The sequence below is a fragment of the Fundulus heteroclitus genome, chromosome 18, assembly GCF_011125445.2.
Source record: "Fundulus heteroclitus isolate FHET01 chromosome 18, MU-UCD_Fhet_4.1, whole genome shotgun sequence".
Classification (NCBI taxonomy): Eukaryota; Metazoa; Chordata; class Actinopteri; order Cyprinodontiformes; family Fundulidae; genus Fundulus; species Fundulus heteroclitus.
The window spans coordinates 30152735-30175836 of NC_046378.1; the positions used below are offsets into that span (position 1 = coordinate 30152735).

Below are 23102 nucleotides of genomic sequence, written 5' to 3' on the forward strand. Positions count from 1 at the left end.
TTGAAGCATACTGATGCTTATTCTGACTGCAGGTATATGTAAATTTGAAAAATTATACCTTCTATATTTATTTTAAATTAGGGTAATGCAACAAACTAGACATTCTTGTTTTATATTTTAGCTTATTAAGAAGAACTGAAAAGTATATAAAGCAAAATACATCAGTGTGAAAATTACAATAGTTATGTTAGTATTGTTAATCATAATTGTGAAATACTTTCAAATAGGGATTTTTTATGGTCACTATTTCTATGCTTATTACAGATTACTCACAGTGATACAAAAATGATATATATCAGTAGACTTCAAGCTAGGCATTGCAATATCTTATGCTATTAAATAATCTTAACCAAGGAAATATTTATATTTGCGACTGGATTTTCGAGCACAACTTTCCAACTGTTCTCCTGAGAGTGTTCTCAGTTCTTAGACCCAGAAAACATTAGACCTGACCATACTCCATGTAAACAACTGGAATGCCCTAACCCTTAGAAATGTTGGGTTAAAAAGACAGTTTAAGGTCTTTAAAAGGAGGTTTTGGTGAAGGGTTATAAAAGCTCAATATTTTCCTTGCAGTAGATAATTATCCTGCTGTAAATCCAGACGACTTGGCCTTGGAGACTGAAGCTAGCAGCTAGTCCGAGAGGGGCCAAGACCAAAGCAACTTCTACCAACTTAAATCAATGCCAGTCTTAAAAAAAAAACATAATTGCAGTTTATGTGAATGCTGTTTCTCTGAACCTTTAAAACTACGCTAACGTTGGACAGTTATTTATACAGAAGCCAATAATGTGCTACTCAGAAAACGGTCAGAGGTAGTGCACCACCAATAGTCTTTTTTATGGGAAACAGCCACTCTTAACAGAACACTAAAGAAGTGCAAATAGCTATAGCAGCACATTCATTTAACTACTGTATTTTTGTTGTTAATGCTTTTTACATTGCTGTATTTAGATCAGTTACTCTGACCCCAAAACTTTAGATGTTCTGCTAAATTCAACCTCTGAGTCCAATTAATCTGAACTTAAATGAAGTAAACCTGAGAGTTATCTAATACATTGACTGCTGATAAGCTTTTTAATTAACAAAAAAATCCTCAGCTATTACTTTTATGACTACGAAAGAGAGGAAGAATGAGTAACATGGGATTCGGCTGGTTTCTTGCTAAACATGGGTTGGAGTACAGTGTGAATGAGATCAAGGTAGAGTAGAGGGGGGAAAAGGCTCTTATAGAATAACATCAGGTGCTATTTTAGTTTATGCGGCACTTTTCCGGAAAAGAAGGGAGGCACATTTTCTTCAGATTGCTTTACACGGCTGGTATAGACTATTTGGAGAACAGTGACCTATATAGCATAATGCAGCCGAGAGCTTTAGCCTGGACGGCAGGGCTTAATGTTAATAGTTTTCAGCCATCACCAACAACCCTGTCAGTGGAAACTTGGACTGCAATAAAATGTTTTATGTTCTAAATTATGCTCGTGGGGCTGTGGCTTTAATAGCAGCACATAATTCCTGTCCAGCTGTTCGACCCAATATACATCCAGCCGCTCAATAGTTCCTCCTGACTTCAAACCTCTCCCAGCGAGGATTAATAATTCATTTTGCAGACTTAATAGTCAAGTTTAGTTTTTCTTTGTGCTAATCACCCTTCAGAGGTTGAACAAAGTGTGCGATGTTTAACAGGGAATAACAGGCAAACGGCAGCCCTCGCTCGCTCACATGACGCCCCGCTGTATGACACGAAGGAGCTTGCCAGACGCATGCTTTGTGTGTGTGCCAAAACTAAACTCCGAACATTAAGAGGATCACTGACTAGGTGACAGAGCAAAGAAATCAGAGTTAATGTCCCTTTATCTCAGCCATAGGGGCGCTTTCACACGTCAGCCTTTGAAGTGTTGATCAGCTCTATGCAGCTGAAATGTGAGGCGCGCGGCACGAGCCACGTGTACCTATGGCCGTCTCTGGTATTTACCGCACGGCTGGGTCTCAGATCTGCTGGAGGATTTGAATATTTTATGAGCCAGGGAAAATTGGATCTGTCAGTGAAGCTGTGCTTTTACTGCGCGCCTCGTTCCGTGTCTTTGATACAGACATGTCTCTCTGTCCTTCTCAATGAGTGAAGATGCTTCCATCGTCAGATGGGAAAGAACAGAGATGACGCCCACACTGAGTCATTAGTGAGACTGAGACTAAGCAAAAAAAGGTGCAGCTCCACAGGCAGCTAACCACAGGTACATCTCAATAAAATCACAGTTCCATTGGAAAAGAAAGGTTTTAGTGATTAAACTTTATAAAGCAAAGCTTTAATACTCTGATTTCAGCTAATAAAAGCCTGAGAATTTGGTTTAATCAAAATAAAGAAAATAGTAGACCCAATAAAAAAAACTAAATATTTTTAATACATTCATTTTGGCCTAGTGAAAAGCATGTATGTGCACTGGACATGATATGCGCTCAAAACTTGGTCAGAGATCATTTTGCATGAATTACTGCATCTACGCAGCATGTGGCATGGAGTTGGTCAGCCTGTTGCTTTGCTGAGGTGAAATGGAAGCCTAAGTTGCCTTCATGGATACCTTCAGCTTTGACTTTATTGTTGGCTCTGTTGTGTCTCCCCTTCCTCTTCACAATCCTCCTACGTATTCAGTGCAGTTTAGGTAACGACAGCTTAGTTTGCCTGTAAAGTACAGTGATTCCACGGTCATTAAAGCAGATATGGCTAGTTTTGGCGGAGTGGGTAACAAATCTTGTTGGAAAAAAATAAAATCAGCATCTCTGTAAAGCTTGAGGTGTTCCAAGACTGTTTGGTAGATGGCTGTGCCTAGCTTGAGAAAACACAATGAATGAACGGCATCAGATAACAGGGCTCTCCGAATCTTACTGACTGTGGAAACTTGCCCTGGGCGTCAAGCGGTTTGAATAGGGTTAGGGTTTCCAAATGAAATACAAAGTTTACATTAATCTGAAAAAAAGGGGCTTTGGATGACAGAACAACAGCCAAGTCCTATTTTTAGTTCGGATAAGACACTTAACATATAGAAGGTTACAGTCGTGGGCCATGCCTTGATACATCTAGACTTTAAGCAATGGCTCTTGAACTCTTTAATGGCTGTTGTTTCCTTGCATTTAACTGTTTGTTAATATTCTTCAATATGCTTGGATATAGCACTCTGAACAGCCACATTCCAGCAGCCACAATTTGGCATACCTTCCTTGTGAAGGGTGTTGATAACTGTCTGCTGGACAACTGTCAAGTCAGCAGTATTCCCCATGATTGTATTGGCCACAAGGTATTAAAGTAATTGTTTAGTTAGTCAAACAGCATGTAGTATTTCAAATTTCTGCAAAACCAAAGTTTTGGTTTTTATTAGCTGCACGCTATGATAAAAAAACAAAACAAACAGATGCCTGAAATATATCACTCGACAATTAATGTATGTTCAAATTTATGTTCAAAAGAAATTATAAATGTGATGCTGATCTAAATTACTGAGATGCACCTGCAAATTTGGGAAGTCTTTTGCAAACAAAACTGAATCGTCAAACAGTAGGGTGGAGAGAAATGTTCAAATGGCTAAAAAGTAGTATGTGTTGTGTTCAAGTACAATAAGTCGTTCAGCTCTATAGCAGATAAGTGACTGAACCCGTCAGATCAGACTGTGTAAAATCTTTACCAAGCTGGCTCACTGCAACTAAGCTGATCGGCAATATAGAAAAGACTGACTTAAATACCCTCCTCATGTTCCTCAGCCGACTGTATCGCCAATTATAGCAGCCAGATGGATAACAAGCAGACCAACCTCATGGTGCCAGACTCAGGAGTCTACGGAGACGTAGACCTGTCCAACAAGATCAATGAGATGAAGACATTTAACAGCCCAAACCTGAAAGACGGCCGCTTTGTCGGTCCGGGAGGCCAGCCGACGCCTTACGCCACCACACAGCTCATCCAGTCTGCCATCATGAGCAACAACATGAACTCAGACAGAGGGACCGGTGGGAGCGGAGGTGGACTTGGGAGTGGAGGGGAAGTAAATGAGAAGCACTGCTGGAAACCTCCCGCGGTCCAGCAGAAACAGGAAATGGGCTCCCAGCTTCAGTATAACATCTTGGAACAAAACAAACTGAATAAGGGTGAGTGTGTGGAATATCCAGCAGCAATGGCTGCAGAAATCATCTTCGAGCCTCGTTGTCCTCCACTTGACTTTCCCTACTGTTCTTTCCACCTCTGGCTGTTTCAGCCTGGCTGGGGAACAGCTTCATGCTCATTCACCCTTTCTCTCAGTCCTTTTTTTTCAGTGAATACAGGCATCATCACTATTTCCTCCTGCTTTTTCTCTACATCTTTCGTGTACTCCTCCATCATCCTCCGTGCCTTTCTTTTGCCTCCAAATAGGAGCTAAGCTTGTATGTAGGCTTTGTATTATTATGAGGGCAGATGTTCATTGTTTATCTCATTTGATTTTTAAACCAAAGCAAAAGATAAACCAAAAATCTCTGACTCAAACTATAAGCAGGTTATTGTACCTCTCTGATACAGGGATAACTGTGGTGTTTTGTTGCATGTGTTCATATTTTTTATTTTAAATAGTCAGCTGCATGCCTCTTGTCATGTCCAAGTCTTTGTACTAGGTGCAATGCATCATAATTTCATTCTTGAAGTAGCTATTTTTTTTTTACTTTTCAGAAAAAATATCACTGAACTTACTATATATTGCATCCCCCCTCCCCCTCCCCACCCACAGACCGTTACAGAGGAGGCGACAGTCCAATGCCCACCACCATCCCCTACAACCAGACCCATGATACCCACACCGGAGGCTCCTACAACAGCTCTGACCGAGGCAGCAGTAGCACCTCCGGTAAGAAGCATGGAGCTTTTAGTAGAAGATTGGCTCCAGTATGGGCTCTTAGAGGTCAAACATGTTTAACAACCTTGTTTTAGTGTTGGGAGATGGCCACACCTCTCCCCCCAACACTACATTAAAGCTAATCAAATCAATCAAAGCTAATCAAATCAATCATGTGTTTGGTAATGTTGTAACTTTAACAAAAACTGTATTCATTGGAGCATCATCCATGCCTTCATCTATTCATTCAATCATCGCCTAAAAATGTTAAATTTAATTACTGGTGTTTTAGCTATTCTTCTCTACAGCAACAGCTCTGTATAGCGCGGGTCACATGATACGCACCGACTGAGCTGCAGCAGCCAGTACATTCTCCAGTCTCTCTTTCACCGTAACTTATATTGTGAAGTGGGACAACCATTTAGATTTTTAGCAAAGTTGAGATCGTTACATCAACTTAATGTTCTGCACAGCCTGTAATACAGTTTTCCAAGCGATGCACACTCAAGATTTTAATTCTAGAAAATCAGCTGCGCAAATCTTCATTTGCTGGGAGTGCAGCTGTCAAAGTCAAAGACAGCACATTAATAGGTGCTTGTTGAAGAGTTTAGTCAGGCATTATTTTAACCATCAAAGAAAAGTGCCACAATTGAGACACTTTTGAGGTTATTATACTATAATTACTCTATTTTTCAAGCTTATTATAACAAGTTTTTTGCCTGGTTTGAGATGTAAGTTCAATTCAATTCAATTCAATTTTATTTATATAGCGCCAAATCATGAAACATGTCATCTCAAGGCACTTTACAAAGTCAAGTTCAATCATATTATACAGATTGGGTCAGATTATACAGATTGGTCAAAAATGTCCTATATAAGGAAACCAGTTGATTGCATCAAAGTCCCGACAAGCAGCATTCACTCCTGGGGAACCGTAGAGCCACAGGAAGAGTCATCTGCATTGTACATGGCTTTGCTGCAATCCCTCATACTGAGCAAGCATGAAGCGACAGTGGGAAGAAAAACCACCCATTAACGGGAAAAAAAACCTCCGGCAGAACCGGGCTCAGTATGAACGGTCATCTGCCTCGACCGACTGGGGTTACAGAAGACAGAACAGAGACACAACAAGAGAGACAAAAAAGCACAGAAGCACACATTGATCCAGGAATCTGTTCTACATTAGATGGTAGTAGTGGGTGAGCCGTCTTCTCTGGATGATGTCACAGTTAACAGAACGCCAGACCAGGTGTACCTACTATGAAGAGAAAAGAGAGAGAACAGAAAGTTAAAGCAGAAATGACAACACATAATGCATAATTGAAGAACAGTAGAACTCAATATAGTGAGAAAATTAGATCCTGATATACTCCAGTAACCTAAGCCTATAGCAGTAAAACTATAAAGGTGGCTGAGAGTAACATGAGTCACTAGTTATAATTTTTGTCAAAAAGAAAAGTTTTAAGCCTAGTCTTAAAAGTAGACAGGGTGTCTGCCTCACGGACCAAAACTGGGAGTTGGTTCCACAGGAGAGGAGCCTGATAGCTAAAGGATCTGCCTCCCATTCTACTTTTAGAGACTCTAGGAACCACCAGCAGACCTGCGGTCTGAGAGCGAAGTGCTCTGTTAGGAACATACGGGGTAATCAGAGCTCTGATATATGATGGAGTTTGATTATGAAGGGCTTTATACGTTAGAAGAAGAATTTTAAATTCTATTCTTGATTTAACAGGAAGCCAATGAAGGGAAGCTAAAATTGGAGAAATATGATCCCTCTTGTTGATTTTCATCAGAACTCTTGCTGCAGCATTTTGGATCAGCTGAAGGCTTTGAACTGCATTTTGTGGAATTCCTGATAGTAAAGAATTACAATAGTCCAGCCTTGAAGTAACAAATGCATGGACCAGTTTTTCAGCATCACTCCTGGACAGAATGTTTCTAATTTTGGCGATATTCCGGAGGTGAAAAAAGGAAACTCTGGAAACCTGTTTAATATGGGATTTAAATGACATGTCTTGGTCAAAAATAACACCAAGATTTTTTACTTTATTACCAGAGGCCAGTTTAATGCCACCCAGATTAAGTGATTGGTTAAGAAGTTTATTTTTTGAGTTAGGTTTTAATGAGAATAATTTACCTGCAATATTTAGGGAAATCTGTAATAAAGGAAAAATTATATTGTAAATGAGTAATAAAGTAATGCCAGTTCTTCTAAGCGAAGACAGCAGCTCTACGACAAACAGGCTTTATAATTTTTTTTGGACGCACCATTATCAAAGAATGTTTAAAGGAAAGTAGATAGAGGGACATTTTAATTTTGCATTTCTGAATCTTGTTCCGTATTCATAGTAAGCATCTGTTTATTTGTCCTTGCTTATGTAGTATTTATCCTGTTAATGGCTTTGCCTTCCATGGTGGGGCAGCCTAACTGCATCAAGTTCTCAGTGTGTCCGTGGACAAGGACAAATGATTACACGGTGCAGACGGCATGCAACACTGCCACCCTAATGCCATGTATCCATTCTGATATTACATTTGAAGTTCAAACCATTAGGAAGAGGCCCTTAGTGCTCCTTGAACATCACAGCTCATTGGTTCACAATTTTAATAGCTGGCCTTTAATTGGACCCATTTCTGCAGTTTTCTTCATACCTTTTCTCCTATTACCAGCTTAAACTTCTTAGAGGGGAAACAGCTGGGATTTAGGCTTAAATCGGAGGCAACCGGACTTTCGCTCAGTTCTTTCTGAAAACGTTTCGACACCTATCCTTTGTCAGTTCTGGTGGCTGTCACCACGTTATCAGAAAGAACTGAGCGAATGTCCGTTTGCCTCTGATTTAAGCCTGTTTGCTGTTGTGATGACCAGGATAACTGAGAATATGCACATACAAGCTGGTTTTTACTGTACAGCCTGGATTTTTTCTTCATCTACTGTCAATATTTATCATCACCTTGTGGTTTATTTTTTAATTGATAGCAATTTGAGTATGTGTCTCTGATGTTTTGTTGTGTCCTTGTTTTTTTTTTTTTTCCTGAGCAGGGAGTCAGGGTCATAAGAAGGGAATACGCACCCCCAAAATCTCCAAACAAAGCACAATGAATTGGGCTGACCTTCTCCCTCCTCCCCCTGCAAACCCAGCCCCAATGCGAAACACAGAGGAGTACACGCTTTCTATGGAGGAAAGGTAAAACGACAGAAATTACAAGTTCGTTTATCGGTCTTTTTTTTTTTTTTTTTGGAAAATCGTCATTTAGAGATTTGTTGCAGGTTTGTGATCGCTTCTAAAACTTAGCTTAATTTATCTTTAAGAGTCATATTTAACTAAATTTGCCCTTTCAACTTTGGGTCAACTCATTCAAACAACCCAGCAACAAAAATCTCTCCTGAAAACAGTTCATTGCTTGTTTACAAAATGTTTTTGATTCTGTTATCTACTATCAGCTCCTTCATCACATAATAGAGCGTATTTTACAAAGTGAATTCACCACCATGAACCCATGTACATCATCTCGTTTAGTGGAACATTCATTGACTTGAGTTAATGTGGGTCATCAAATCAGCGTATATTTAGCTCATTCAAGATATATTAAGTTAGTACTAGTTTAGGTCAAAGTTATTAACTTATTACTTAAAAGTCTGAACTATTTGACTAAAATATGCACCATTTCCTCGGTCATTGTTTTTACATGTGATACTGAAATTAGCAAAATTTCAGCCTTCATGTCTCAGTAACAATTAAACACTGAAGTGTCCTTGTGAGCACAACTTGATTGGACCTAGCTATAATGCATTTACTGATCAGAAAAGGATAACATTGTGATTTTGATCAGCTATGCACTGATGAGAGCCAATTAAAGAGAAGACTACCATATGCCCGTGCCTACATACGTTTCCTGTACATCTCTGGTCTGTTTTAGCATGTTTCTTGCATCCACCGCGAGTATTTGCCCGACAAGTTTTTGTCTATAAGAGCTGGGTTTATATCAATGCTCGTGAGAAGGATGGTATGGAAATTTAGCTGCGGTATGTGGATAAAAGGATGTTTTCCTTGACGGATATGCAGTCAAGGACTGCAGACTAACACGCCTTGTTTATGTCTTCTGGCAGCTGTGATCATGACATGCAGTGCCCCATGCCCCCCTCTCACATGTACCTGCAGCCTGATGAGCTGGAGGAGGAAGAGGAGATGGAGAGGGGTCCGACTCCTCCCGTACGTGGGGCAGCCTCTTCCCCGGCTGCTGTATCCTACAGCCACCAGTCCACGGCGACTCTCACCCCCTCCCCCCAAGAGGAGATGCAACCGATGCTGCAGGATGCACCTGACAGCCATGAACGCAGGTATCCCTGCATAACATCAGTGTATAACGTGATGGGTTTCTAAAAAAGAACAGTTATACAGTATGCTGGAGTTCAGATAACATTATTTTGTGGATCCATCTAGTATATTTAAAATTCATAGTAGTTTGTCATGATTTAGTCCATTAACTCTAGATTTTGTATATTGCATTGCGCTGTCAGCCATTTGTCAGAAGACATTCTGGCCTTTGGGATGATTTCTTACCTTCTGGCAAGTCATTTGTTACAATTCACTTCCGGGCTGGAAGAAAAGTGTTTAAAATAAACCAGAAGGATGTCCGAAATAAATTCAGTTTATTATATATCCAATAGATAATGTTGATGTGCAGCATTGAAGTTGTTAGCAGCAAAATTCCTATTATTGATGAACATTAATATAAATGTAGAAGTCTTTGTAAGATAATCTAGCATCTGTAGTGTAGCTATAAATGTTTATGTTAAAGATTCATATATTTCTGGTGTAGATTTTATGCGGTTCTAAGCTGTCAAATTGTTTTCGTCCTACTAGGATTTCTCTTGAATAACTATAACAACATTATAAATATTTTTTTTTCTGTCTTCCCTGCTTTCTCTTAGGAGCAGAGGCGAAGTTCACAGTAATAAACTGTGTTTAAACTAGTTTATTTTTTATTTTTTTTTAGATAATTCACACTGAACAGTTTTTTAAATGATCCTACATTAATAAATGGCAAAATTAGTGGGATTAGTACTAATTATGTTCTATAAGAAAGACAAGCAAATTTTGCAAAATAAGGTTATTTTAAAACAGACAATATTTAGCAAATAACTATAGTGTTAATAACTATACTTTAAAATAAAGAGACATTTATAATTAAATTAACATTTTAAACCATATAATCATAACAAAAAGCGTATTTAACATTAGTAGCTATTTTAAAACAAAGTTGAATGATTACAGGGCTTACATTCTTTTTAGTATCAAAGAAAAAAATTATTAATATATAAAATGTATAAAATGAGAAAAAATGGTATCATGATTAGCACAGTTAGCTTTACCAAATTAAAAAGTCAGTCACCTTTGTATAAACTGTGCAATGAAGATCCTTAACCTTAACGGATTTCCATAGTGCGCCAAAAGACTGGCGACATTGCCAACTATCTAGCCGAGTTTCATACACTGCAAAAAGGGAATTAAAAGTAAATAAAATTTTCTTAAAATTTGTATATTTTCCTTGATTTGCACAGCTAAATAGGACTATTTGCCAATGGGATGAGTATTTTTATCCTTAAAATACGATAATTAGATATCCTGCATATGAAATAAGATGAGATGAACTGTTCTTATTTTGAGTGCAAAAATCTTCTTAAATTGGCAAATTTACCTGCTCACATCAAGGAAGAATACACTCATTTTCAAGAAAACGTTACATACTTTTAGTTGCCTTGTTGCAGTGTAGCAGCCGTTTACAGGTCAGTACCAGTACAGCCACAAATCTGCTGAGTTCTATCAGCAACAGATTTCTGGGTGCTTTTCTACCTTTTTCTAGTGTTCTTGATTTCACAGATATAGCTAATTTTTCATATAATTCTTTTCAAAGTAAAGAAAAGCACACAACTTCATTTACAACAGGAAAAAACCTACCCCATGCTTAAATACTACAAAATGTTTCACAAATGATCAAATGCTGAGACAAAGAATGTTTTTTTTTTCCCCCACTTACTTTAGACACCATGGTGTGAGCCCTCAACACCCTTCAAGGCCCCTCTCCCCCTCACACACATATGGCTACATCAGCAGCCCCCTGCCTTTGGACACTGACGGTCAGGAGGAGGACGATATATTAGAAGAGGAGGAGGAGGAGGATGGTGATGAAACAGATGCGGAAGTGGCTAAGATGCATTACCACCACACCCACCCCCACACCCACTCTCACCACCCCCAGATGCACGCACGGAGGTTGCTACTACGAGGCCTCGAACAGACGCCTGCGTCCAGCATGGGCGACCTGGAGAGCTCCGTGACGGGCTCTATGATCAACGGCTGGGGGTCTGCCTCTGAGGAGGATAATGTCTCCTCGGGGAGGTCGAGCGCAGTCAGTTCATCGGATGGCTCCTTCTTCACAGACGCAGACTTTGCTCAAGCGGTTGCTGCAGCTGCAGAGTATTCAGGGCTCAGGGTGGCAAAGTACCCCAATCCACAAGGCCAGGAAGCAGGAGGAGCTTCAGGTAAATTCAGCTACTTTGACAGGAGCCATTGATGTAAGAAATTTAATATTAGTCTAAAAATGCATTGCTCTGTTTCTTTTCTCAGTGCGAAAATACCAAATAAACCACTCAGGCCATCGTCCTGGCAGCCCAGTGTCTACAGATAGTAATATGAGTATGGCAGCTATTCACAGGAGGCCTCCAAAAAGGCAAAAACAGCATCCTGCAGGACATCCAGGCAGCCAGCGACGTGAGGCCTTTAATGAAGGTACATAAAAATGTATATGTACCTCAGATTAAAAAAAAAACTAAACAAAACCTAAAAACAAACAGACCTGCTTCAGAATATTTTCTGTAAAATAGATTCCTACCTAATTACTATATTAAAGATATTCCAAAAAAGGTAAAAAGACAAAACAGCTGGACTTATTTCGTAAGATTGAAGACGTTTTGCTTCCCATCCGGAACGCTTTCAAAATGTCCGGAGTAGTGTGAAGTTCCAAGCTTTATAGTATTGCCTAACAAAGGCCTCATAATGGTTTAGATAACATGCAAATTGAACCGAAACAGGTCCACCCCTTAGTAATGGGGAGCCGTTAAGGTCATTGTTGGCCTGCAAATTAAACCGAAACTGGTCCATGCCTCTGCAATGGGGAGTCGTTAGGGTCGTTATTGGCCTGGCTTACAAGAGCGATGTTTTGATCACTCGTGTGGAGGTGAGGATTGAGGTGATAATTGGAAGGAATAGTTTTTGAGAGTTAAAACCTAAGTCTTCCTCCTCTGTTTAAGGTTGTTTTTTCTCTCAACGTAAATGGCTTCCTTCACGCCCCTTTCAAACCATCTGTCTTCTTTGTCCAAAATGTGAACATTTTTGTCCTTAAAAGAGTGTCCTTTGTCCTTAAGGTGTAGGTGGACAGCAGAGTCTTGCCCTGTGGAGGTAGTTCTCCTGTGTTGAGCCATGCGTCTGTGGAGAGGTTGTTTGGTTTCTCCAATATAAAGATCAGAACATTCCTCACTGCACTGAACCGCACACACCACTCCGCTCATCTTAGGTTTGGGTGTTTTGTCCTTAGGATGCACCAGCTTCTGTCTGAGGGTCCTGTTTGGTTTGAAATGTTTGGAATGACCATGACCTGGATGACTGAGAATCTTCACCAGTATATTCAAGATAAGACAGAACTGTCCTGGGTCATTAGAAGCTATTGCTTGGTGTGAGTGGAGAACTTGGTCACCTGAATCATGATGAGACCGCCGATGTAATATCTTTGGAATGTGTTGGAGGACCGAGCTGTAAACACTGGGGAGTTTTAAACTAAATTCTCCCCCTCTATTTAGTGCTGGCTTTTCTTATTTTACCAAGATGGCCTCTTTCACCCCTCTTTCAAACCACCTGTTCTCTCTGTCCAAAATTTGGACGTCATTGTCGTCACAAAGTGTGCCCTTTTTTCTTGAGGTGCAAGTGAAGAGCTGAATCTTGGCCTGAGCTGCTGGTCCTCCTGTGTTGTGCCATGTGTTTATGTAGCTGTTGTTCAGTTTCTCCACTGTAGGAGTTCTCGCAGTCCTCGCTGCATTGGACCGCATACACAACACCGCTCAGCTGTGGTTTGGGCGTTCTGTCTTTGGGATGAACCAAGTTTTGTCTGAGCGTGTCATTTGAAATTTACTGGTATGTCATGTTTGGAGAAAATCCTCCCGAGTTTCTCAGAAGCTCCTGACACATGTGGAATGACCATGTTCTCTCCTCTGTGTTGTTTTTTTTTTTCTGCCAGCTTTGTTGGCTGATTTGACAAAGGCCCATTTTCGATAACCACAAGCTAGCAGTGATTTCCTGACGTGCTTGTGTTCTTTTTGTTTCACCTCTGAAGCAGAGGGAAGGTTGTCAGCGCGGTAACTCAGAGTTCAGATAACAGAGAGTTTGTGCTACAGTGGGTGATGTGATTCAAAATGCAGATATTAGTCTGTGTGTGGGGGCTTCTGGGTAACCTCGGTTTTGAGACTCCTATACTCCTCAATGTGTACCGCCCAGTTCAGAAAAGGCAGCATGTTGCTCTTGGGATCCTCTCTGGTAAACCTTATGTTGCTGTCCGTGGAGTTGATGTGGTTGATGAATGCCTCAACTTCTTTGACCCAAGTGTCCATCCACGTATCTAAACCAATGAGATATGTGGATGACTTAAGCACTGAGTGCCCTGCTCTGCACCTCCTCCATGTACAAATTAGTCACAATCTACAAAAGCAGAAGTGCAGGTGACGACTACAGGTGACTCCTGGATAGGTGTTGAAACGTTTTCAGAAAGAACTGAGCAAAAGTCCAGTTGCTTCTGATTTTCAGCCTGTTTGCTGTTGCGATGACCCGGATAACTGAGAATTTGCACAGGCAATTGTTACATTTGCTGTCAGTCCAGCACGTAACAATCTCTTAAAGTATTTCACCACAGCTTTGTCGCCAGAGTAAAAAAATAACTTATTTTACTGGTTTCCAAGAGTTGTGACCATCAGGGGGGCGGCTATTAGAATGCACACAAATACATTTCCTTCATTTATTTTTATAACATCTGGCCACATTTCTGCCAGATTCAACAAGCTAACCTTTCAAAACAACGTGTATACTTACTAATAACTTGCATGTACACAATTTGTTAAACATTCTCTAGTTGTAGCTGAGATTATTTAAACTATTTAAAAAAAAAAAAAAACATTATTTGTTCCACTGCTGCTCTCCTGCTCCGTCTCTCTTAGCCAATGGGGGACAGTTCTCTTATTGGCTATAAAAGTGACAGCTAATTTAGTCAGTCTGTAGTGTTTAGTAACCCTTTACTACAGACTGACTAAAGTGAGAGGGATATTTAACCATTAACCTCTTTGCACAGTCCCTCTAGATCCTTAAATCCTGGTTCCTCTCATGTGCTTCCTTTTCTGCACCACACAGAATTGATGTCTAGGGATGGAGATGCCCATGGAAGAAGGTTGACTTCGAGTCTGCTGAAACATTTGTGTGTTACTTGGAGCAAATATTTCGGATTGTTATGATGCTTAAATATTTAGTGACGACCCATCATTAGTTCACTGTTGGACACCACTGTATTTTTAATTGTCCATGATGCCATACACCCCGACAAGGTTCCTAGGACCGGCAGCATAACACATCCACCGCCGTGTTTAACAGTCAACATGAGGTGCTTTAAGACATTAAATAGGTTTAATTTAGATTTTTTCCAGTTTCTAAAAAAATATATATATTTTTCTACAATTCACAAACTAATACAACACCATTTACACCAGTTACTCTAGCCTTTAGTCAGAAAGATGACAGGCTGACAAGTGATAGACAAGCAGCAGCTATGCTGAAATCCTCAAGAACACAGATGGCCAGTTTGTGTCAGTGGCTCTCCATCGATTCGCTGAAAGATATGCAAGAGGAAAAAGCAGTTTACTGCAACATGTTCCCTGTAAATGACGTAGAATGGGCATGTTGGGAGCCATGGTGTTGATCATCTTTTTGTGTGTGTTTATGCACATGCATACATGGCATGCCTTGTAATCTGTGGCTTTGCTTTAGCCGAGCCGGCAAGTGATGGGCTGCAGGCCAGGGTCATGGTGGGAAGGCAGAGCTGTCCTGTGGGAGTTCTGCCCAGTTTGGCAACGATAACACTGGGATGGTTCTCCAATCTGGCCTCTAAGGACATAGATCCGGGTGATTTGATTGGCCACCCTTTATTTTAGCCTACTAAATACTTGAACAGCTGTAAACGGGAAGGAATAGCGTTAACCTTGTTAACCGAAGGAGTGACTTACCTTTTATGGTGTCATTTTTAAACAGTCACACCTACCGATGGAAAGGTTCTCTTACATTATTTCTTCGTGCTTTGATCTTGTGGAAGGGTCATTTTTTCAGATATATCTGTATGCTGGTGTTCACATACACTTCCTCTGGCGTGCACAGTGTGTGTAGTCCCAGAGCTGGCTCTCCTCTTAGTGTCAGGTGTCCTTGAGTGTTGGAAGCACTTGACAGGGAGATTTAATATCCAACTCACTGGGAGCCAGACCAGCTATATCACTGCAGAATATCCAGCGCCCCACCAAACCCCCTCCGCCTGCCATCATCCGCGTATCCCTAAACGTCCTCTGCCCCTCCCTCCATAGTGATCTCTCCATCCCACTCCCCTCTCCTCCTGCTCTCCTCCGTCTTTGTTTGAGCAGGGAGGGGTGCAGACTGACAGCTCTGCAGTTCTGTGTATCAGTCCTTTTGCTGATTGCATTTGATCTGAATGGATTGTTTTTCATTTGGAGGTTATTGCCTCCCCCCCAACCACTCACCCACCCTACATAACCCGTCTGTGGTCTGGAATACCGCTGCTGTGGTGATAGGCGAGGAAAGGTGATTTTTTTTGCCATTTAGAACAAAGGACCATGTACTCAGATCTCAGATATAAAATGTTTTTGCATGTGTAATGGTACATCTTAATAAATAAGAATTTAATCAAAAAGTAAAACTCCTTATTTACATTCATTAAACACAGAGCAATATGTTCATCGCTCTGTTTTTTTTATGATTATGGCTTATAGCTAGTGCAAGCCTAAAATGATGTTTCTCAGAAATGTTTCATATTGTGCAAGACTATTAAGCAAACATTTTTTAAGATAAAGCACTATGTTATGGCCCAGTAAATCATGGGTAAGACTTTAGTCTTGACAGGTGTCCAACAGAAGAAATGCCACAAAAGGTTATTGTTTAAGAAGCTTTTTCAAGTCCTGTATCTAAATATAATTATGGAAAGTATAATGTAAAGAAAAAGTGAAGTACCACATTGATGCAGCAATATCTATAGCAATAACCCCTTGTGGCTTGTCTTCCTTGTGCCATTGCCTATTGTTAAGTCCAAAGTCTTGATGATTGTGCAAGCTATAACAAAAAAAAATTTGCCTTACAGCTCATTTCTATTAAGATTATATATTGTAATTTTGGGTTTTATATGTATTATCCATAATCATCAATATTAACAGAAATGTCCACTTGAAACGTTTAAATCTGTGGATAAGTGATCTGTACAAGTTTGGCATTTTTATTTAAATCACTGCAATCAAATAATTGTCAACGTTTTTAAGAAGTACCTTGTAATGTCTTTTTTTCCCCCCCTTTGTTTCCTACCGCTGTTCCTTTGCAAGTACATCAAACTGAAACTAGAAAGGAAAGTCAGTGTACATACGAATTTAGTCAAGGAAGTTATGAAACGGATCAATCTGAGGAAGGCAGCCTACCGACCCTTTTGGTCCAAAAGCCCCACTGCTTTGCTGTTGTTGACCTGGTCAATTCACTCATGTTTGCAGAGTAGATATAGAAATACCAAAGTTATTCCCCCCGTGATTCATAGTGTGTTTGACTCTAATGCCTTTCTCAGCCCATGTCTGAGCGTAACCCTTTCCTGTCTCTTGTGATCTGTCTCAGCCTTGCCTGCTTAATTAACCACCAGTCTCGCAGATTCATCCTCCTTGGCGAGCGCAGAGAGACACTTTTCAGACCTGAGCGCTGTTCTCCCTGATATTCCCTCATAAATCTAACAGGCATGCAGCTCCACCCTTGTAGTGAGCTATAGCTCACAGACAGTGGCATTGATCGGACTCTGACTGAGGCAGAACTCTAGAGGCATGGCAGATATTAAAACAAAAAACTGCGGGTCCTTCTCTGTTGTATGATATTTACCCCCCTTCCCCCCCTTCCCCCCTCTCTGTATTCAGAGGGAGCATGTTGAGAGAAACAATCAGAAAAGTCTACTGAAGCTATCAATTTCAGCAAACAAGATAAAAAAGGCATCATCTGGCCCATAAACAACAAAAAGGCAATTTAAGTGTTAATTTTACTGTAGACTTACTATTCCCAACAATGTCGACTCTATCCATTTTGCTTGACAGCAACCAATATTTGCAGTTTCTGCTGGTTCACTTCACCATGTTCTTCCAACAAGAGGCTGGAAGCAATATTTTAGCAATGTAAGAAAGCTAAAATAATGATCTGGCAAAATGTTGTATGAAACATGCATAACTTTATAATCTATTAGTAAACATTTATCTAACACAACACCTAAAGCTGCAGACCTCAGTAAACTAATAATAGTCAGTCTTATTTATAACACTCTTTACATTTACAAAAAAAAAAAAAAAAAGAAAACTCAAGGTACTAGGGTCAATTACAAAAATCAATAACATAATAAAAACAGGAACCATAAAATGCAGATGAAATCCACCAGAAAAAGAATTCAATAAAAGCAGAGAAAAAAAAAATAATCTAATTTGTTTTGTCCTGTTTGCTTCTGCTGAAAAAGTTTTTAGCTCATGCACTTCACATTTTTGCCAGCATGTTCACCGTCTGCTTTCAAACGAGTCATATATTATTGGGCTCTTAACTGATAAGCATTAGCTTTGAATGCTGTAAAGCGGGATGACTGTTTTTTTTTCATTTCTTTCTGTGCGGCTCTTTCCCTACATGAAGGCCGTCTGGGTAGAACGTGCATGGCAGGCTACACTACAGACATTAATCAAGATACAGTATGCAAAAAAATAAATAAATAAAAAGCTTGGTAACAGATGAAGAATCGTGAATTAGCTCCTTATCAGGGATTGAAAGCTTCAAATGAGTTGCTTACTTCTGGGTAGTTGGTTGTTTATATCTCAGGGTATCATTCTGTCACTGTTTTTTTTCTAACTACCACCCAAAAATGCAGCCAGAAAGACACTTGCATAGTGGTGGAGTAGGTCAAAAAATACTCAGAGGAGAACATAAGATACAAAAGTCATTGTAAATAATAATTATTATTTTGCCAGATAATCCAATTACCAATAATTTATTAAACTTTGATTGTGGCAACATAACGTCTTTGATCTCAGATGTTCCAGAGATCGTATCTTAGCTTAATTAAAGCCAAGGCAAAAACTCCAAAGGTACCTCAATGTCTAAAACATCTACATTTAATGGTAATACGAGTAGTGGTAAACAATGAGTTGCTCTTGAGAAACTTTTCAATCTGTTCCAAGAATCACTATTTTTTTCCTTCTTTTGGGTCATTAAGGTTCATAAAATCTGTGAGATAGCCAGTGAGACCAAGAAAAGTGCTGGTAACTTTCAATTCCTGTGCAGATTAGAAATCTGACTGCCAACTAAACCATCCCTGATGGTGATCATAAGATGAACAGCCATCGATTGAAGGCGGACAAGGTTTTTCGCCCGCTTGTTGCTTAGATGGCTGAGAGATGAGAGAGACCAGGCTTGCCCTCTCGGCAGCTTTCTTATGAATAATGGCTCAAGGACAGGTAGCATTGATTCACTGACACTGGAAGTCGAGCTAGCCGCTGACCATCAGACACTCCCCTCTTCTTCCTCCTCTCTTGCCTCTTCATCAAATCTCATAACTCTGCCCTGATATGGCCTCCTTCAATGTCATCTCTTCTGTTTACTATCTGCTCTGAAGAATTCTTGGTCAACATGTGTACACACGCTGCAGCCATGTTTGTGCATCACCTTGCAGGTGCGAGACAACTGATTGACAGATAATACACCAAGAACTTCCAAGGGTGCACAGTCTTGTACATTTATAAAAGAAAAAAAAAACGATTTTATTGTGTGGTTAATGTGCTGTCACTTCCTGTGTTTACCCATCAGATCTCCCTCCTCCACCCATTCCTCCTCCAGCGGTGCTCAAGTCTCCCACACATCCCTCCAAGGCAGCTCTTGAGGGTCGGGGAGTAATTTCCCCCAAAGCAGGGGAAGGTCGAGACAAGCGAGGAGGGGGCTACCGGCCTCAGGAGGGCTCAGACCCCAGAACCAGCTCATCTGAACGTAAAGACGCTCAGGACAGACAAAAGACTGCTCACGGAGGGAAAGGGAATAAACCCGAGAGCAGCGCCGGCAACAAGGCACGACAGAACACAGGTACCATCACACCTACAGTCTTTGACGGAATGTCTTATTGCTTAAGTTTATTTTTTGAATCCAAAAGGTCCGCAATTCTGTTCCCCCTTAGGCTCAGAGGACATACTGCCATACAGCCGACCGCAGTTTCCAACAGTCAACAGCCCCAGGGATCCAAGCTCCTCGAGCTCTATGTCCTCCAAGGGCTCGGGGGGCCGGCGGAGAGGGGAAGGAGCACGAAGGAACCCTGGAGACATGGTGGTCAACAACTCTGTAGCCTTCCACCAAGGAGAGGAGGAGCTGGAGGTACAAGCTGATGTCAAACAGTTTTTATCAGATCTAACTAGAGAAAAATGCTTGAATTTGGACTTCAGTCAAACTTAAGTTACAAACTGTATTTGTTTAGGTCTAACAGATTAAAAAAACAAACACATTGGTGGCGATGAGCTATCTAGATAGATATAGCTCTCTAAATATTTATATAGATTTATACATTCATATTACCACAAGTGATGGGTAAAATCCAACAAGATCTTCCAAACAAGCCTTTGAATATGGAAAAGAGCAATCAGGGGACAGAGCTTTATTAAGCAACTATGTCTTTGAGGGTTACATTACAACCTACCAACCATCCGTATCTGTTCACAGTTAAAGATGAGCAAAGATCATCTTACGTTGCGTATTGAATATAAATCTTTGACATGGTAATTGGAGTTTCTTTATTAAAGTTGTATCTCATAGTAGTACAGCTTAATTGTCATTAAGATCTCTAGTTTGCCCCCTTCTAATAAGGGGGCAACAGCATTGCCCCCTTCTAATAAGGTAACAGCATTGACTTACTCATCCAAGTGGTGTTTGCAATATTAGAGCAAGAGTGTTTCTCCAGGTTAAGTCAGTGTTTTTGGCTGTTCCTTTTTGTAACAAAAGGCTACGTTCACACTGCAGGGAAAAAGATGACCAGATTGGATTTTCTTTGTCAAAATATGTCAAATATTATGTTATAATATATTATATTATATTGTCAAATATATTTTTTTTTTCCAATGCAGTTTGAACAGCACAATCATTTTCTTCAAACTTTATTTCACTTTCATATGTGATACATTGAATATGCATGTTTTTGTAGAGCAACTTCAACCTGGACAGGCATGTTTCATTTCATTCCACCTTCACATCATTGTATGTGAAAGACTCAGTCATTCACATATAAATCAGATATTGCAGTAAGCATCAAGGACTAGTGTAAACGAGGACCAAAACAAGCAAGACAGATATCACTGTTGTTCTATTTAATAACTGCATGCTCATACTGTTTTTCAGGGTTTTCAGCTGCATCTCTACTTTTTTTTTTTTACTCTGGCTGTATCTGAAGTGTTTTACTTATAGTTGCAAGCTTCTTTTCTCAGCAAGTACACTCTCATGGGTAGGAAAGGAGCTTTGAACTGCTGTTCCGGTTTGAGACAGCCTTTATCTCATATGTCATTGCACAACGGAAATGCACATGGATGATTCTAGTCAAATCCAGGCCTACAGCCTACTGGGGAAAAAAAAAACAAAACTCTTCTCTCTGGACATTTTGGTTAACTTTCGTGAGGTAGGCTGTGCTTATATGTCAAGTCGCGCAAAGGATTGTGGAAGTCCTTATAGCTCTTTAGCGCTGATAAGGGATATTGCAAGGTTTATATGCTAAAGGAGCTGTGAGAGGAAGCATAACGGCTCCTTTTCCTAGCTCCTTTTTTACTAACTGCACTATTCTGGCACCACTTATGGCAAACACTCGCGGACTTCCACTTTGGTTGAAGTGTCGTTACCAATTAGATGTTTTCAGATGCAGGCTCTATGTAGAACGTTTCTTGCTTTTACATCAAGCTAATCACTCGGTTTTGCTGTTGCAATAGTCAGTTTTCATCAAAACAAAAGTCTTGCCCCAGAAGCATTTCTAAACATTACACCAGGTACTGTTCATGATCATACGTATTGTTGGCTCTGATTGCACAAAAACTTTAAAATTAATACATGGTATGTGCAGCAGCCATATTTACTGACAGACACACTATGGTGGATGTGAGATCCGTTTCAAGCAGGTGACTTTAGGGTTATATAGACTTACTTGAATGCTATAGTGCTGGAATTAAGATTCAGCCATAAGACCTGCAAGCTGTACGTAGCCTTATTTTTTTAATCAAATTAATCATTTTGTATTTCAGTATCTAGAGTTTTCCTTAGTTATGAAATCATCCAACTGTAATACACTGGTATCGGCTAAAAAATTAACCCTCTTCTTTTTTTCCCCCTCCCAGATGTTAGAAAGCTGAAGAAGACAGAACGGAAAGGAGGAACTGTTCAGATTTTTCCCAGGAGTGGAGCACCATTTTTTCTCTTACAATTTTAAATATCTCAGTATTTCACCATCATGTTGGCTGCCATTATACTGTAATACATCATATGTGTTTCTTTACATCTGGAAAACAGACTAATGTTATCCCCCTTGCCCCAGCTTATTTTTTTTGCCCATTTTTTTTCTTTTTCTTTTTTTGTAGGAAAGTGTGAAGTTTTAAGGCTGATGAATTAAAAAAACAAAAACAAGTACGCAATGGTATATTTATGTTGAATTCCAATGCAATATGCAGGGGAGTCCTGCTTCAGACATTGACATCACTCAACTTGCCTTGACAACAACTTTGGAGAGCCCACACAGTGAGACGTTACTGTAAGAAAACAGCTGCAAACAGGAAGGGGTAAACTGTCTGTAAATATACGTGTCTATGTAATGTCTTCTTGTTTTGCCGATTGTGGTACCTCAAAATGGTCTTCCTTGGTTTTTGAAGATCTAATTTTATTATGCCAGTAAATAAAATAATTTTATCATTTCCATCCATGTTGTAAATTGCTATATTATTTAGCTGCCCTCCAAAAAAAGTGCCACTTTGGGATTGTTTTGTTTGTTCATTTTTTGTAATGCACTGTAATGTCTGTGTTGTCATCAATGTTTATTTGTTTTACTTTGGTTTTAAAAGCACAATCACTAAACTTTATTTTAAACCATTCTATCTATTAACCGTTTTCGTCTTACTTGGAGGAAAAAGAAGTAAGACAGAAAGAGTCTAGTTAATCATGATGATGTTGGTAAGGTTTGCTGTTTACGAAGGCTGAGCTAGAAATGAGACTCCACATTAGCATCGTCTCCCTCTCCAGTTCTGATGCTAGCTCAAGTGATAAAGACAGTTAATGTGAGTCATAGCTGCAATGTAAATATCCTTTTCACAATGACCTGAGATCAGCTATTGCACATTAATCAAAATGGTTGTGTTGCCTACGAATGCACTTAAATGAATGTCGAATACAGGAAACATGTCACTTTGGGAATCTGGAGAGGCTTTAATTGGGCAAGAAGTCTTTTTCTTCATACCAATGGGACTGGACTGTTTCAAGACGAAAGGGTGCTGTTGTTTATTCATAGGACATCTGCAAACATTTGTTTCATAAAGTAAAAAACAAAAAATGAATAAAAACTTCAAACTAAAAATGTTTTGTCATTTCTTTATTGGTCTTGCAGAGTGTGTGATCTAAACTTCTGATCAATTGTTATGTTTAGTAGATGCCACAGAAGTTGGTCCATTGTACTGAACTTCACATCTGTCCTTCCAGACAAACTCAACCCAAAAAGCCAATTAATTTCTGCCAAAAACAAATGCTTTTGTTCATCTAACGTCCACCATAAAACCCTATTTTGTATTTCCTGTCCAGGAAATCCAACCAGTGACACAATTTCCAAGGAAACAAAATTCAAACCCCACAGATCACTTTCCTCACTCTTCTTGAA

General features: G+C 39.8%; 1 protein-coding gene across 10 annotated transcripts in view; it reads left to right on the forward strand.

Moving 5' to 3' along the window:
- Positions 1-22805, forward strand: part of robo1 (roundabout, axon guidance receptor, homolog 1 (Drosophila)) — a 494194-nt gene extending 471389 nt beyond the window's left edge. For 8 of the 10 annotated variants that reach the window (XM_036149998.1, XM_036149997.1, XM_036150000.1 and 5 more), the window contains 9 exons: positions 3754-4137; positions 4749-4865; positions 7894-8038; positions 8962-9192; positions 10898-11397; positions 11483-11644; positions 19031-19300; positions 19392-19585; positions 21580-22805. In XM_036149998.1, coding sequence (XP_036005891.1) covers positions 3754-4137; positions 4749-4865; positions 7894-8038; positions 8962-9192; positions 10898-11397; positions 11483-11644; positions 19031-19300; positions 19392-19585; positions 21580-21594 — 2018 coding nt within the window. In that variant the 3' untranslated portion in view covers positions 21595-22805. The remainder of the gene's footprint in view (positions 1-3753; positions 4138-4748; positions 4866-7893; positions 8039-8961; positions 9193-10897; positions 11398-11482; positions 11645-19030; positions 19301-19391; positions 19586-21579) is intronic. The other 2 variants (XM_036150001.1, XM_036150003.1) reach the window with 2 other exon arrangements.
- Positions 22806-23102: the final 297 nt, after the last annotated feature.